The following is a 16,941-nucleotide window of genomic DNA, read 5'->3' as shown; positions in this document are numbered from 1 at the left end:
TCTTACATGTTCCTGCTATGGTTGATAGTTCCATCCATTCCATCCAACTGTTGCTAATGTAATGATAAACATTCTTTACCAATAAATTATTTTTTAAAATCCCAATAATTGAAGTGACATAAAAGCATTAAGCTCATCAACTGTTGTTCTGATATTGTTTCCTAATAAGTCTAAATATGGCTAGCTGCTTTTCAACAGGGAAGGGAAAGGGGAGTCGAAAATCGAGGTAAGGTCTCTTTTCATGAAAGGACACGAAATTGCAAAACGTGTGTCTGTTTTGATTAACAAAAAGGGGTAGAAATATCTCCAAAAACCCAGAGCCGTTCAGTCCCAACAAAGAAGCCACTGGCCCTCCACCACTCGCCTCTTCGCTTTCTCTCTATTCCGGTCGCTTTGGGCTTCCATAGCAAAGGCGTAACCGCCCACGTCCCCTGTCACTATGGTTACACTTCCTGCAACAGTGAAGCTCGCTGCTCTGAAGTCTTGCGTTCTCAATCAGGTTGGTGATTAGCGACGTCAGAAACAAGTAAAGACCAAGGGTTTCTGAATAACGAAAATAGGGATTATTCTAATCTTCAATTTTTTTAAAAAAGGCCATGGAACATTTTTTAAGCGTCGTGATGATACGGGGCAGTCTTTACCTGAAAACAGAACTCAAAACTACGACTCCCAGCATTCAACAGGATACTTTCAAATAAGTTTTTAAGGATTGCTTTTCAAAGGCACCATGGAACTGGTAGTCCTCACCCACTTAGAAGAAAGCGGAGCTCTAAGGGCAGGGTAGGCACCGGTTAATTTAAAATCTGAGATAAAGCTGAGATAGATAATTCCATCTATCTTTCTATGCCAATGTAATAGTTACCGTGAGAAAGAATAATTGCTTTCTCTTCGTTCATATATATTTAACCGAATTATGCACATGCCACCTCAAATCTGGATAGCCTGAAATTGGATAGATGGATGCTATTTTAATATAAAACTTGAACGCTTTTATTTTATTAATAGATGGCAGTTGCAACTCCATTTGCACCACAGAGAGACATAAATACACATAATATGAGAGGAGATGAACTAATGAGCATTTTACAAGTTATCCAATTAATGGTTAGTTAAATATTCACTCAAGAAGGATTACCTCTCAACTTTAAGATTTTGCCCATTTTAATTATTTAACCTACCACTACATTCACTATTTTTATTTAACCTACCACTACATTCACTATGTTCTTTTTATTTTAATACGGTTTTTGTAATTAAAGGCTTAAAGATAACAGTAAATAGAAAATTGAATAATTTGTATATATAGATGTAGATAGATGTAGATAGATGCATACATAGATATTTGTTTATTTATGTGTATGTTTTTACATTAGAAAGGATGGAAGAAGTGTACGATGATGTAGGAATTGAAGAAGAAATAGAACTTGAGTTGAGGAAAACTAACTATTCTTCATCTGAAGCAGATGATTGTGATACTGATTTATCAGCAGAAAGTTCAAGTGATAGTGAAACAGTAAGTATTCCAGAATAATAGGAGCAATAAAAAGATTTTACTATGTTAACATTATAAAATAATCTGTCATGTTCTATATGTGAATATCGTTCCCAGATTGATTGATAAAATAAAAGTTTGCAGAGCATTTTGTGTCTGTGTATTGAAACATGTACAACAAACTATAATGACACTTAAATGGTGACACACATTCATCAAAATGCAAATGCATCTATTACATATTTGTGTCAGACATAAGGACACAAATATGTAAGTTGCAACATTGTATAATAATGTCATACATGTTTTATCATTTTGCCCCCTTGAATATATAGTCTTTCTGCGTAGAATGCTTTTTGTTTTCAAATTTGGTTTCCCTTTTATTTATCTATTTTCTAACTCCAATCTAGGAATTAGATCCTTGTCCCTCCTGGCTGGTGCAAATCTCCAGGATGGTGACCAACAGTGGGTGGGTTCATGCAGTGGTAATTCCTCACTGCAAAAGGAGGTATTCCCAGGACCTTTTAAGGGGGCCCTGGTTATCCCTCTTCTTTAAAAACTATCAGCTTCACCTGCCTCGACAACTTTCATCCAATTTCCCATCTTCTCTTTTTATGGAAGGTGATTGAAAAGGTGGTTGCTTAGCACCTTTAGGGGGTCCTGGATGAAATGGGTTTTCTGAACCCCTTTCTGTCAGGATTCAGACAGAGCTATGGGACAGAGACAGTTTTGGTCACACTTATAGATGATCTCTGGCAAGAGCAAAATGGGGACAATACAACCATTTTCGCTCTGTTTGACCTTTCAGCGGCCTTCAATATCATCAACCATGGTATCTTTTTGAGCTAGCTACTGTTGCTGGAGTTGGGAGGTACAGTTTTGTGCTGGTTCAGTTCCTTTCTCCCCAAATGGTGTTGATGGGGAGTGAAAGATCCCCTCCCTGACTGCTCGCTTGCAACATCCCTCAGGACTCAGTACTTTCTCTTCTCCTATTTAACATATATATGAAGCAGTTGAGGGAGATCATCTGTCATCAGGTGATGGTCCCTGGAGGCTGTAGGGACCTGAATGGGAGACAACAGGCTTCATCTGAATCCTAGCAAGTCCAACTGGCTTTGGGTGCACGGAGCCTCAAAATTTGAGTTTTTATCATCCTTAGTTCTGGATAGATTGCACTACCTCATTCAGCTCCAGTTCTCCTAGATTCATGGCTTCTGTTCAAAGAACAGGTGGTAGACATGGCTAGGAGAGCCTTTGCCCATCAACTGTGACCCTACTTGGAACTTGACTCCCTGCACTCAGTGACTGAAGCTCAAGTCATTTCTCGTGTGGATTACTGAATTCACTGTACATGGGGCTACCCCTGAAATCCACTTAGAAGCTTCAGCTAATTTGAATGCAGTAGCAAGAGCAGGCTCTGAGGGTCATAGAATGACCCATATTACACCACTGCTCCACAAACTGCACTGGCTACAAGTCTGCTTCCAGGTACTGTTCAAGGTATTGGTTATGACTTTTAAAGCTCTTAATGGAATAGATCCAGGATACTTGATAAATTGACTTGTCCCTCTAGGACAAGCCTATTGCATTCATGCTGGCAGAGGGTCTATTTCAGATCCCATCAGTCAAAGAGCTCTGACTATTCGGATCCAGAAGAATAGCCTTCTCTGCCATAGCACCTACCCTTTGGAACATGCTACTCTCCAAGTAAGATCTGCCTCCAACCTCCTAGCCTTCCATAAGAGCCTGAATACCTGGCTCAAAGGGGTAGTATCAGACTAGAGGTGGCTACTGGATTGATATCAACCCTTGCTCCCTACTTCCCCTCCTATCCATCTTTTATTTTCATATCACTGTATCATTGTTTTCTTTTTCATTATTCTATTGTTCCATTAGTTTACTATTGTTATGCTTACACTTCTTTTCGTTCGCCTTTTTTTTGGTAAACCACCTAGAGTAGCCCCATAGCAAGATAGGTGGCAAATAAATTTAATAAATGAATACATTTATGCTTATTTCTCTTTTGACAGCGGTAAAGACCATTTTAAATCTTATTTAAATTTATTGTTTGTTTCCCTGTGGAAGAGGAGAATATCCTTGTGTTGTTGTTTTTTTAACTCAGAGTAGGTAATCTTTTTCAAATAGAGAGAATCACAGTGATATCTGGGGAGCTATTTAGAATCTACAGCAATTGGGGGGGGGCAGGGTATGTGAGAATGTTCTCACGCTTCTTCCCTGTCTCATTTTCTTTCCCAGAAGAATCTAATACTGCTTTCAGAAATATGATTGATATTCTGCATGCAGAGATGACTAACAGACTTGCATTTCATCAGTCAAAGAGAGGTGAAGGGTAGAGCTGGGGAATATAAATTGATAGTAAAGGCTTGGGCATCATGGTGGGCTCTTCAGAGGCCTTCCATGTGCTTGGGCTATCTATATATGAATTAAAGACAGAATTCTGAGTCGTTATACATAGATCATATATTTGGGACTTTGTAGATAAAATAGTTGACTTTGTCTAAAAATGCACTATTAAAAAGTTTAGTTGTACTCCCTTTAGTAATTTATTTTATCTTAAAAAGAGTGTGTCAAACTTTGAACTATCAGCATAGATTGGGCTAATTCAAGTTTTCCCCTTCTTCTTTCTAAAATTACTGTTCTATCTAACAGAGCTACTAAATGTTGGCTGTAAAAATTCTAGTTCTATCTTGCACATGTAGGGACAGGTTGAAGACAAATCTAACTTAAGCATAATTAATAGTAGTAACTGTCAATTTTAAATAATGTAAAATCTACATCTAGATTCCAGAAGAATTACCAGAATCTGTTCTCCAGTATTTAGATTTTGTGAGAAGCAGAAGTCAAAATGCAGAAAAGCTTCTATTGCAAGATTTGGAAAATGTTGAATTCTCAAGTAAGTAGTGATTTAGCAAAGTGTTTTTTCATATGCATATGGCATTTATTCTGTAAAAGTTCTACAAGTAATACTACTTTGTATCTATATTCAACTGTTGTAATATATATTTCTACAAATAATAGACTACTATTTTTATTCTGAAGCAGAATATTATGGGACAAAATAATATATTACTGCATAATTTCTGCTGAACTGTCTAGTGATCACATGTTAGGACATATTTATTTTCTCAATAACTAGGTTCCAAGGAGAAAACTGCTGGTGAGTGTTTGAGGACAGTGAGGAAGAATAATATTTAACCAATTTGTCCTATTTGTCCCGGTAATTATACGGGAGAGTCTGGAACCGAGGGAGTTCACTGTACCACAGATCTCCGGGTGTGAGTCCCTTGGTGTGAAATGGGGCCCAGGGAGGCAGTTGGGCTTGCTGATTGTATACTTGGCTCCTCGCTATGCATCAGCGGCCCTGCCTGAGCTCCTCGAGCTGATCGCAGAGACGGCGGTTGATACCCCCAAACTTGTGGTTATGGGGGATTTCAACCTGCCGTCGACGGGCGAAGCATCCGAGGTGGCTCGGGAGTTCATGGCTTCCATGACAGCCATGGACCTGACCCAATTAATTCAGGGCCCCACACACGAAGGTGGGCACACACTGGACCTTGTTTTTGTCTCTGGACAGTGGACGAGTGATCTGGGAATAGGGGATCTAGTTATTACACCCCTGTCATGGTCCCACTCATCTCTCCGGCTCGACTTCCCCGGCGCTACCCCCCACCGCGGGGAGGCGGAACCTGATTGTCCCAGATGGTTCCGCCCCAGGCGACTGATGGAACCGGATAGGTTCCAAACGGAGCTTGGGCCACTTCCTGTAGACCTGACCCGCTCCCGGACGGAGGACCTAGTGGCCGCCTGGAATAGGGTGGCTGCTGGGGCCTTGGACCGGGTAGCGCCTTTGCGGCCTCTCCTGCGGCAACGAACCACCCTGGCTCCTTGGTTCACCGAGGAGCTGAGGGTGAGGAAACGCCACAAGAGATGCCTAGAAAGCAGGTGGAGGTCCTCAGGCTCCGAATCTGACCGAACACAGGTAAGAGCCTATTTACGGACCTACCTTGTGGCACTGAGAGCGGCCAAACGTAGATACTGTGCCGCTCTCGTTGCGTCCGCAGATAACCGCCCTGCCGCCCTGTTTCGGGTGACTCGCTCCCTCTTATTTCAGAGGCCGCGGGAAGCCCCTTTGCAGGGTAGAGCAGAGGAGTTTGGGGAATATCTGCAGGACAAAATCGCTCAGATCCGGAGTGGGTGGGCCCCCTTCAGCAGACCAGGGGAGACGTCGGAAGCAAGTCCTGAGACACCATGCTGGGAGGAGTTTGACTCTGTTGCCCCCGAGGATTTGGACAGGTTGCGTGGGCGACTATGAGCCACCACATGTTTATTGGACCCGTGTCCCTCCTGGCTTGTACTGGCATCCTGGGAGGTTACACGAGGCTGGCTCCTGGGTCTGGTGAACGCTTCACTTGGGGAGGAGTCATTGCCGGCCGCCTTGAAAGAGGCAGTGGTGAGGCCCCTGCTCAAGAGGCCTTCCCTGGATCCGGTGGAGCTAGCTAATTGTCGTCCCATCTCCAACCTTCCCTTTTTAGCGAAGGTTGTAGAGAGTGTGGTGGCACAACAGTTCCCACGCCACCTGGAGGAAAGGGGCCAGAGATAGGGGTTGCTCCTCTATCCTGGTCCTATTAGATCTATCAGCGGCTTTCGATACCATCGACCATGGTATCTTATTGCACCGGCTGGAGGAGGTGGGAGTGGGGGGCACCGTTTTGCGGTGGTTCTGCTCCTACCTCTCCGACTGGATGCAGTGTGTGTTGGCAGGGGAGCAGATGTCGACCCTGAGGCCACTCACTTGTGGGGTGCCACAGGGGTCGGTCCTCTTGCCCCTCCTGTTCAACACATACATGAAGCCGCTGGGTGAGATCATCCATGGTTTTGGGGTTGGATACCATCTGTACGCTGATGACACCCAGCTGTACATTTCCACCCCAAACCACCCCAACGAGGCCGTCGAAATGATGTCCCGGTGTTTGGAAGCCGTCCGGGTCTGGATGGGGGACAACAGACTCAGACTCAACCCCTCCAAGACTGAGTGGCTGTGGCTACCGGCGCCCCGGTTCAACCAGTGGATGCCATCGCTGGCCATAGGGGGCGAACAACTGCCCCCTGTGGAATGGGCGCGCAATTTGGGCGTCCTCCTTGATGCCCGGCTGTCGATGGATGACCATGTGGCAGCCGTGGCAAGGGGGGCGTTCCACCAGGTTCGCCTGGTGCGCCAATTGCGCCCCCTATTGCCTTATGCACAGTCACTCATGCGCTGGTGACCTCTCGCCTGGACTACTGCAATGCTCTCTACATGGGGCTCCCCTTGAGATGCACCCGAAGACTACAGCTAGTTCAGAATGCGGCCGCGCGGGCTATCATGGGAGGGACAAGATACTCCCATATAACACCACTCCTGCGCGAGCTGCACTGGCTGCCTGTGGTTTTTCGGGTGCGTTTCAAGGTGTTGGTCACTATCTTCAAAGCGCTCCATGGCATGGGACCTAGTTACCTGCGGGATCACATCTTACCTCACACATCCTCACGACCAATCCGCTCTCACAGGGAGGGACTCCTCCAGGTGCCATCCGCCAAGCAGTGCAAGCAGGCGGCGCCTAGGAGTAGAGCCTTCTCTGTGATGGGCCCAACCCTCTGGAATGACCTCCCCCCCGATATTAGAACTACTAACGACCTCCGCTCCTTCCGACAGAAGCTTAAGACCCACCTGTTCCAATTAGCTGGCTTGACTGATGTATAGTCCCATCTTTAACCTCCTGGCAAACATCTTACTGTGTAATTTTTAAGGGAAATTTTAATTATATTTATATTTTAATTTAAATTTGGTACAGCACATTCTACCTCCTCCGTTTATATGTTTATATGTTTATATATTTATGCACATTTATATTTTGTATCTATATGGTTTTTAATATGTCTGTACACCGCCCCGAGTCCTGTTTAGGAAAGGGCGTGGTTTATAAATAAAAGTTTACTTACTTACTTATTTACTTACTTACTTACTATTAAGGGAGAATAATAACCAGTCTGGTTTAGTGGTTAAGGCACCAGGCTAAAAACCAGCAGTCTGTGAGTTTTAGTCCCACCTTAGGCATGAAAGCACACTGGATGTCTTTCGGCTAGTCCACAACATCAGGCTTGGATAACAAGTCAGTCAGTCAAGTTCTTTCACAACCAATGGATCAAAACTCGGTTTATTAGAGAGAGAAAGGCAAATCCTGTACTTGCACAAAAACGCTAGAGGAAAAAAAATGAAGGAGAACACTGAAAATATCTTAGTGCTTCTGATTTTGTAAATTGAAATTGACTGTAAATTTTCTACTTCTTAGTATCTCTTTCTGCAGTATTTGTATTATTTTTAAATGTGTTTTAAAGAAGAGAAACTGATTTGGTATGAGGTATTTATAATCTTTGACTTGATGGGGTAGAAAAATGAATAATAATTTCAGATAGACTGATTATTACAGCAAAATAGAGAGAATAGGGTTGTATTCTCTCATTTTGTTGTTTGTTAGACGATGACAGTCCTGGAAGATTTTTGGCAATCCTGCAGTTTGAAGTGATGCTTTTGATTGTCTGTTTTTTGGTAAGTTCATGATTAATCAAGTGATATCAAATTAGAAGTGTAGTTGTTTCAAGACTACACTTCTAATTTTACCAACACAATAATACTAAGCATGTCTACTTGGAAGAAAGTGCTAAGTAGATTGCCTGAAACTGTCTGAAGTATTTCATTTTTGTTTAATTTTGTTATGTTTGAGATATAGAATTATGTTAATCAGAAATTTTACTAACTTGCAAGAAATATTTCATCTGAATATTCAGGAATTAAAATGAGTGTTCTCAAAGTCTGAGTGACAATTTCTTCATTTGCAGGTGATGTCTATTATATTGTTCCTAACAATGGTTCAGAATATTTGGCTGAATTAGCTTCTCAATATAATGAAGATCCAGAAGAACTGAAAAAAAGGGTATTGTATATATATAGATGTATAAAAATACATCTACTTGATTGCACCATTTTATCTCCCTGCCCCATTTTATAGCACTTTAATATTTTCTACTGTATGAAGATCTTAAGGCTATTATGAGTACAATCTTAGCAGAATATATTAAGAGAGATAAAGAACAGTTGTGGTGGGATATGGATCTGGTTTACAGGATTAACTCAGCATATGCCAGAACACATAATGTTCCAAGGGAAGTACATGTTAAATTTCTTAGGAAGACCATGAGGGATGAGGTGCTAGGGGCCCAAAGGGGGGGGGACCACTAAAATATAAAGACAAAGAAATTACCATTCTTAAGCAAATTCCGAAAAAAATAAGAGATAAGAGGAGGAAGTATTCCTCCTTATCAAAGAAATTATATAATAAAGGAATTTGGTTTAGATGGTTATTGCCAGAAGGAATGTTGATCTTCTGGGAGGGAAACAGAATTAGAATTAATACAGTTGTGGAGGCAGAGGCCTTCATTAAAAAACATAGTGCCCTCCTAGAGGACGAAAATATAAGAGATAGTGAACAAGATATGAAGGAGGGAGGGGCAGCGGCTCCGCCTGAAGACAGGGGGGAGGGAGCAATATTGAAAAGACTCAGGTCACAAAAATAAATGTATTTGAAATATCATTGTAATTGTTGATATATTAGAAAGTGGCAAAAGAGATGATTGAACACATGGTTGATACAATGTATAACAAGACGCTGTTTCTGCTTAGCTTTTATCTTTTGTTTTTTTCTTTTCTGTAAAAGTTGTGAGATTTGGAGAGATTTCTACCACTAGCACGATGGAGCTGCCAAAATTTTTGCATAGCCTCCTACCCTTTCCTATAAATGTTTAAAAATCAATAAAACTCTTTTTTTTAAAAAAGAAAAAATATTTTCTACTGTGTGACATTGCAATAAATTCAGCAAGACCAATTTATGCTATCCTGTAATCAAATTATGTTGGTGAAAAGGAATCATTCAGCTGAATCTGAACAAGCAAACTCTTATTGCTTGAAACAGTGTATGAAACATGAATCTGACGCTTTTTAGTATTGAACAGATGTTATAAGGGCTAATAATCTTTGCACAGTACATCTTTAGAGGTTTTTTGTTTTTACCTAAAATTAATAGCTATCAATAAATAGCTGGTTTCTCTTTGTTTGCTAAAAAGAGCCTAACTTAGTTCAGTGGGAATTAACTACCAGATAAGCTTCTTTAATCTTTTGTTTTTTAAACATTTGGGGCTAGATCATCTAAAAGATATTTCATTCTTCAGAAGAAGTATGTTTTATTCAGACAATCATAAACATGATTTTAATTAGAAATTGAGTATAGAAAAGATAATTGTCTCCTTTTCTTGCGAACTTCAACCTTATTATCAACCAGAATGATCATTAGCAAGAATTCTGGGAGTTCAGGTGCACATATTTGAGAGCATTTAAGATGGAAAAGACTACTGTATCAGTGAGATTCTTTCTCCACATAATGATCCATTGAGTGATCATGATTGCAGTGATATTTAGTTTTAGGGAGAGATGGGAACAATTGAATCACAGATTTGGATTTTCTAGATTCTGAGTATATAATCAGCCATTAAGTGATTATCTGTACCCAAAATAGATATGTATAAATTAGTTTTTTATATTTAATCTTCACACAATTAAGTGAAATTATTTGAACTGACAAGTATCAGTCTAAGATCATTGAATAAAATGTGTAAGTAATAAGATTAGTATCTTACATTGTTTTTTATTTAAATAGCGTATACTATTATAATTATTAGTTGGAAATTAGGGTGCAGATGTAGGAAGAAATTTAAAATGTAAAATGTATTCCGATTATTAAAGGTTGTATAGATTTTTAAAACTTCTACATATATTTTTTTTACTTTAAATATTCCCACTTTTTATCACTGTATGATTTTCTCATAACATAAGGTGACCAACCGTCCTCCTTTAGGGAGGACAGTCCTTCTTTTGTAAGTTCTGTCCTCCCTTGAAAAGTGTCCTCCTACATGTCCTCCTTTTTGATATTTGAAGGCTAATCTGTTGCGCGTTATGTGACGTATTTTATTAAAGAGTTTTTAATGGTGTTTTTTTTACTTCATCGCAAGTATATTGAACAGATATTGAATCTTGTGTTGAATTTTTATCTAAAAAAATGCTAGACATTAAAATAGACAACAATTGTCTCTTTGAAGAAATTAGAAGACTGAATGTATATTTAAATTCTGAAAAATAAATACAATGGGAAAATCAACATGTTGAAATTGATAAAAGATGGGTGGATATTTTCAGCCATTTCAAAAATGAACATATTCCATGTGAACATTTATTTATACTTGTTCAATTTACGTTGTGCTGCCCTGGAACTAATGCAGCAGTTGAAAGAGTTTTTTTCAATTGCCAATGATTTTTCGACAAGTGAGAAATCGAGATTGAATGTTGATACTCTAGCTGCAGCACTCGCCGTAAAATTCAATATGAAGGATATTTCTTGTTCAGATATTTCCAATATATTGTTAGAAGATGATACATTGACAAAAAATATTAATTCAATGGAAAAGTACTCATTTAAATAATAATTAACAGGTATGTAAGCATAATTACAATATAAAATGTTGCTAATGTTTTATTATGCATATATCATATTTTAGTGTATTATTGTTGCAATGAATAAAATAATTTCTTTTCTTTACGATATATTTTTTCCAATTTATTTGTCCTCCTTTTCATTGTAAAAAAGTTGGTCACCTTACATAACACTAAGCCAGATGTTGATAATCTGTGATCTCTGTGTCCTTTTTAGTAGTCCCCCAAACCTCTTTGTTCATGTCTGCTGAAAGTTATAATTTCCTGTCATTTTAGTATGAAATGCAAGAGAAAAGAATTTTACAAGGGGTAAAATACATGTAAAAGAGTTAAAAAGCTAATAATGCCCTAACGCTCCACTCTAAAACCCAGTCCTACCAATATGTTTCATAGATCCTTTAGCCTCTCTCAAAATTCTGATGTGACACTTAGCAACCAAATGTCTACCAACCACCAATAAGCCCTGTTGTGATTTTTTTAGCCTGGATTAGCTACATGTTTAATGTGGCTTACTTCTGAAACAGATATATAGGATTCCACATTCATTTATAATTTTTTATGTGAGAGAAAATATGTACACATTTACATCAGCGCCTTATAATTATTTTGTTTCAGCAATATTTATTTTTAAAAATGTAGTTGCATTACTTTTGGTTAATAAACATGACAGATTATATTTTTTTCTATTCAGAAAAAATAAACGGATAAGATAAATTTTGGCAGCGTAGTGTATCGTGTCAGACCATAAATGTTTTGGTGGCATTTTTTACATGTATATGTTTGAATAAATCTTCATTAATCAGATGACACTAACTGACTAAGAAATCTTAAATGCAAACCTATGCCTCACTGCCTATGCAGATCCAGCTGTTGAGGTTGCACACAAAAGTCCCTGTGAGAAAATTAATGATATCTCTGACCAGCAATTCACAAAAAAAGAATAAGGGAGCTGAATTTGTTCTTTCTACCAGACAACTTTTCTAACAGCTCTTTGTACAAACATATTTGGATTGTGGTTGATACAAATACTATAGAAGTTTTCTTTCATAATAAAAAAAATGCCCCAGTTTTTTATTTTCTAAACAATAAAAATCCTTTTATGTAGTACTGAGGTTTCATAATTTTAAGATTCAAAATATTTCCTGATTTTTAGGTATTGTCTGAAATAGAAGATGAGGAGCAGATGAGTGAGTTACCAGAAAGTACTATTGAGTTAAAAACTGATCAGGATATTTCTTCTAAAAATATAGCTGATGGCTATTCTTTGACAGGTAACCAAACATGCAGTCAAGTTTCAATTGCATTAAATTTGTCTTAAATCAGAATTAAGGAACTTCTTCCTTCCTTCCTTCCTTCCTTCCTTCCTTCCTTCCTTCCTTCCTTCCTTTCTTTCTTTCTTTCTTTCTTTCTTTCTTTCTTTCTTTCTTTCTTTCAGGTCTCCAGAGGCTACTTTTACCCCCAAGCACTTTGATGAAATAGTGGACCCCAAGTTCACTATCCTAATTTATCTTTACGTTTATTTCTTTATTAAATTTAAATCTATTTAGTATTGCCACTCATCTTGTGGTCTAAGGCAACTCTTTAGGGAAGTGTTAAAATGCATTAACACAGAGAAAAATAAGTGTCTCTTTATTTTAATACATGCAAATCCCTTAAAATCATAATGAATTAATGATATAATTTTACTGAAAGTCATATATTTATGTAAATGTGTATTCTTTTAGATGCCAATGACATACCCATCAACTTTAGTTTCCAAGAAGTTGAAGAAAGGTGCAAGCAGGAGTATCAGTCTTGGTTGGAAGAGCAAAAAGTACTGTTGAAAGAAAAAATGAATCAATTGAAAGCTAAGAAGGACATGGAAATCTCTCAAAATGAAGAAGAGAAGAAAAGACGACAATTACGTCAAGAAGAACTTGAAAATGAACGGCTGAACTTAGAAATGTTTAATGCGGTAATATATTTAGGATAAAGTAACAATACTTACAGGTCATATTATATAAACTATAGCAACTGGACTTTGCAATGAACTATTTTCCTGTTATTGTAGAGACAGCAGCCAGACTAGGTATGCTCCGTCCATTAACCAATTGGACAGAGTCTACACTTATGATGTCATCGAGCCCTTGTAGCTCCTCCCCAGTTTTCAGACTCAGTCCAATTTGGGCTGGCTGTAAAAATTGATCTCTCCTCCCAATTATTTAATTATATCTTTAATTGGTGAATTTTTCCCCCCAAAATTTGTTGTTCCTTTAAATTGGTTCCTTAAATAATCCTTTATTCTACAAATTGGAGGGAAATTCAAAACTGATCTCTGGCTGACTCTCCTCAGCCGTCTGATTGGCTGCGGCCACGAGTTCGCTCAGGAAGCCTGCCTTGCAATCAGATCGGCCACCTCACGAGCTATGGCTCCACGGCTGTTTCCCCGCGGTGCTCCTTGATTCTGGGCACTCGGAGGGACGTGCGACTGGCTGTTTCGCGTGTAGCGGTTCCAGGCAAGTCCAGTGGCCATTCTGCAGATTGCCTGGCCACACTTAGTATCGGTGGCCATTTTGCGGGTTGGAAAAGCCCATGAAGATAGCGGTGGCCATTTTGAGGCTCAGAAAAGCCTCAGAGGAAAAAAGTCAGCCATTTTGGATGCTTTAAAAAAGGCGCAAACTCTACAGCAGCCATTTGGAGTGCCCAGCAACGTAGGATCACCCCAGGTGGACCGGATCAGAAGCGCCTGGCCAGCAAATGGGTGAGACCATTGCCTATTTATTGGGGTGTTGATTTATGTTTGGGGAAATGGCTGATCCAGCTATGGATACGAATGTAGGATTAGAGGAGGCAGGCCCATCGGGTAAAGATCAGCAGGAAGAGGCAAGCCAAAGAGCCCCCTTCCTCAGTAGTAAACCCCAAGGTCTCTAAAGCGACTACCAGGGCAGAAGAGCGCAGGCAGAAGGCCCTCGACAAAGAATTTCAGAGGGACCAAAAACAACAACATAGTCTAACTTCCCAGCCCTCCCTCCCTCCCTCCCTCCGAGGATCACCAAGTGGCGTCCCTGGCTCCACCTGTCTTGCCTCCCATGTCCCTGACCCCCCCCCCCCCGGCATATTCAGAAGGGGAATTGTCTTCTTCGGAGTCCTCGTCTTCAATGGAACCTGACAACAGGCAATTTCTTTGATGTCCGTCTCAATAGGGAGCGCACCTTTGAACAGGCTTCCCTCCCGGTTACACATGGTTCTGGGGGCCCCAACACCATGTACACCTCTCCTGCTGATATGGCAACCATCATTGCTGAAACCATTAAACAGGTCATGGCTGCTGGCCTACAACAGCAACTCCAACCAGCTCCATCACATGGCCATAAGCATAAATCTTCTGCTGCGGCTCAGCAACCTGATCCCTCTGCCTCTACTTCTCAGGCTTCAATTGGCAGGGAGCAAGATAACCTGCGGGACTCAGACCTGTCTGATGATGAGGTGGTCAACCCAGATACCCATGTCTTTACCAGATTATTCAAAACTGATTGTTCCAAGTCCCTTCTACTTAAGGCCATTAAAGCTGCTAACTTACCATCTTCTGCTTCAGCTTCTACTTCACAGGATAAACTGGCAGAACCGGCTTCAACTGAGGGTCCCAGGACCCCCATTCACCGAACCCACGGTGGAAAAGGAGGTGATCCCTGCTCCCAAGATATTTCTGAATGTCATCCAGAAGCAGTGGGAGTCCTACAGCCGACCAACCTTGACAAACGTCTCTACAACATTGCACCAAACCTCACCAAGTTCTTCGAGATCCCCCAGTGGACGCACCGGTGCAGCCCTGTCTTCACCTACTGTGGTCTCTGGAGCCCCTGAGGAGGCTCTCAAGCCTGAGAAGAAAAGGTCAGATCAAACCTTAGTCAAAAACTATCAGGCTGGGGCCTGGGCTGTTAGGGCCTCTAGGGCCACTTCCTTTTTCTTCAGGGTGGCCTTGGTTTGGATTGAACAGCTTCAGGAGCGCATCGCTCCCACTGACACTAGATCACATAGGGATCTCAACAAGATCAGGGCAGTGGTTGAATTTGCAGCTGATTCTTCCCTTAATGCTGCTAGATTCACTTCTAAAGCCATGGCCTCTTCGGTCACGGCCAGGCGTCTGCTTTGGCTCAAGCCATGGCAGGCGGATGTCCATACCAAGTGGCACCTTGCAGCCTCCCCACTCAGTGGCACCCAGTTATTTGGTAATCCCTTAGACCCGTACCTCACGGAATTTAAAGACAAGTGCAAGGTCCTTCATCCATCTACAAGAAACAGGACAGTCTGCCCACTCCCTTCTATAGGAGGTCGCCCTTTTGACAGGCGGACGGGGGACCTTCCTTCCCCCGTCCACAACGCCAATCCTACGCTCCCAGACAGGGATCTCACCAGGACAGGTCCAGTAGAAACACACAGCGTTTCCCCTCCAAGAAATCTTACCGTTGAGGAGGCAACCACCATTTTTCACATAGCAAATGACTATCTGGACTCTCTTCCGATCGGAGGCCGCCTGGCGTTCTTTGCCCACTGCTGGGAGGAGACAACAACAGACAATTGGGTACTCAAAACTGTCAAATTTGGTCTCATGCTAGAATTCCTCTCCATCCCCCAAGAACACTTTGTGCCATGCCCGGCCTCTTGGTGTCCTCACAAGAGTAGCACTGATGGAACAGGCCATTCAGCACCTGTTGGAGATCCAGGCCATCCAACCGGTTCCTCCCCATTAGGAAGGGCAGGGTTTTTATTCCCGCCTGTTTGTGGTACCGTATAATTCCGTGGAATGGAGAACAATTTTAGATCTAAAAACATTGAACCGCCACATTGTCTATCGGCGGTTCAAAATGCATTCTCTGCACACCATCCTCCAGGCGGTGAGGAAAGGCGACTTCTTCTTGTCGGTAGACTTGACCAAAGCTTACCTTCATATCCCCATCTTCATAGACCACTGAAAATATCTCCACTTCTCCTATGGGGGGAGGCACTTCCAGTACCGAGCTCTTCTGTTCGGTTTATTCTCTGTCCCTAGGGTATTCACAAAGATACTGGCAGAACTAGCCGCCCACATCAGGTCATCCCCAGTTCGGATTCTCTGTTACCTGGATGACATCCTCTTGTTGTCCAGGTTTCTGGTTCAGGCAGAAAGAGATCTCGCCGTCACCATTCACACCTTGCGGAATCACGGGTTTGGGGTAAATCTCAAAAAGAGTCACCTCGTTCCCAGCACTCGCCTTCTCCACCTCAGGGTCTTGATAGACACCATGGCGGAGAAGGTGTTCCTATCCAACGACCGCATTCTCAGTCTGAGGGAATTTGTCAGGAAGGTGCTATGTCTACGCAAGGCATCCCTTCTTCTTCTCTCCCAAGTCTTGGGCAAGATGTTATCCTGCTTCGGGATTGTCCCATGGGCCAGGTTTCACAGCAGGAGCCTTCAATGGTTCATGCTTCCACATCAAAAGACCGACCGGAGCAGCTCTCCTCTCAGAGTCCCTCTTCCAGACAGGTATTACACTCTCTCAAATGGTGGCCATCCCTGGTGATTTTGCAAGGGACCTTGTTCAGAGAGCCATGCCATCTCACACTTACGATGGACGCAAGTCTGACAGGATGGGGGGCACACATGCAGGACCTAGTGGCTCAGGGTCAGTGGTCCCTCGAAGAGAGCCAAAACAGCATAAATTGGCTAGAATTGTGGGTCGTTTGCCTCGCCCTGAGACACTTCCACCACAGAGTTCAGGCCCATCACATAGTAGTCCTCACGGACAATACCACAACCAAGGCACACATAAACAGACAGGGGGAAACTCATTCCTGGTCCCTGATGCAGGAATCCAACCTGTTGTGCTAGTGG

General features: G+C 41.6%; 1 protein-coding gene across 2 annotated transcripts in view; it reads left to right on the top strand.

Annotated features, from left to right (window-relative positions):
- Nucleotides 1–448: 448 nt before the first annotated feature.
- The window catches only part of LRRIQ1 (leucine rich repeats and IQ motif containing 1), a 115,334-nt gene continuing 98,841 nt past the window's right edge, over nucleotides 449–16,941 (top strand). Inside the window, exons 1-6 of one of the 2 annotated variants that reach the window (XM_081958767.1) lie at nucleotides 449–499; nucleotides 1,374–1,513; nucleotides 4,328–4,406; nucleotides 8,390–8,484; nucleotides 12,244–12,361; nucleotides 12,815–13,044. In XM_081958767.1, coding sequence (XP_081814893.1) covers nucleotides 1,379–1,513; nucleotides 4,328–4,406; nucleotides 8,390–8,484; nucleotides 12,244–12,361; nucleotides 12,815–13,044 — 657 coding nt within the window. In that variant the 5' untranslated portion in view covers nucleotides 449–499; nucleotides 1,374–1,378. Of the gene's footprint in view, nucleotides 500–1,373; nucleotides 1,514–4,294; nucleotides 4,407–8,389; nucleotides 8,485–12,243; nucleotides 12,362–12,814; nucleotides 13,045–16,941 lie in introns of both variants that reach the window. The other variant, XM_081958766.1, reaches the window with a different exon arrangement.

The sequence above is a fragment of the Natrix helvetica genome (assembly GCF_964273705.1).
Source record: "Natrix helvetica genome assembly, chromosome: 6".
Classification (NCBI taxonomy): Eukaryota; Metazoa; Chordata; class Lepidosauria; order Squamata; family Natricidae; genus Natrix; species Natrix helvetica.
The sequence above is the reverse complement of the archived record's forward strand: the minus strand, read 5'-3'. Positions and strand labels throughout refer to the sequence as shown.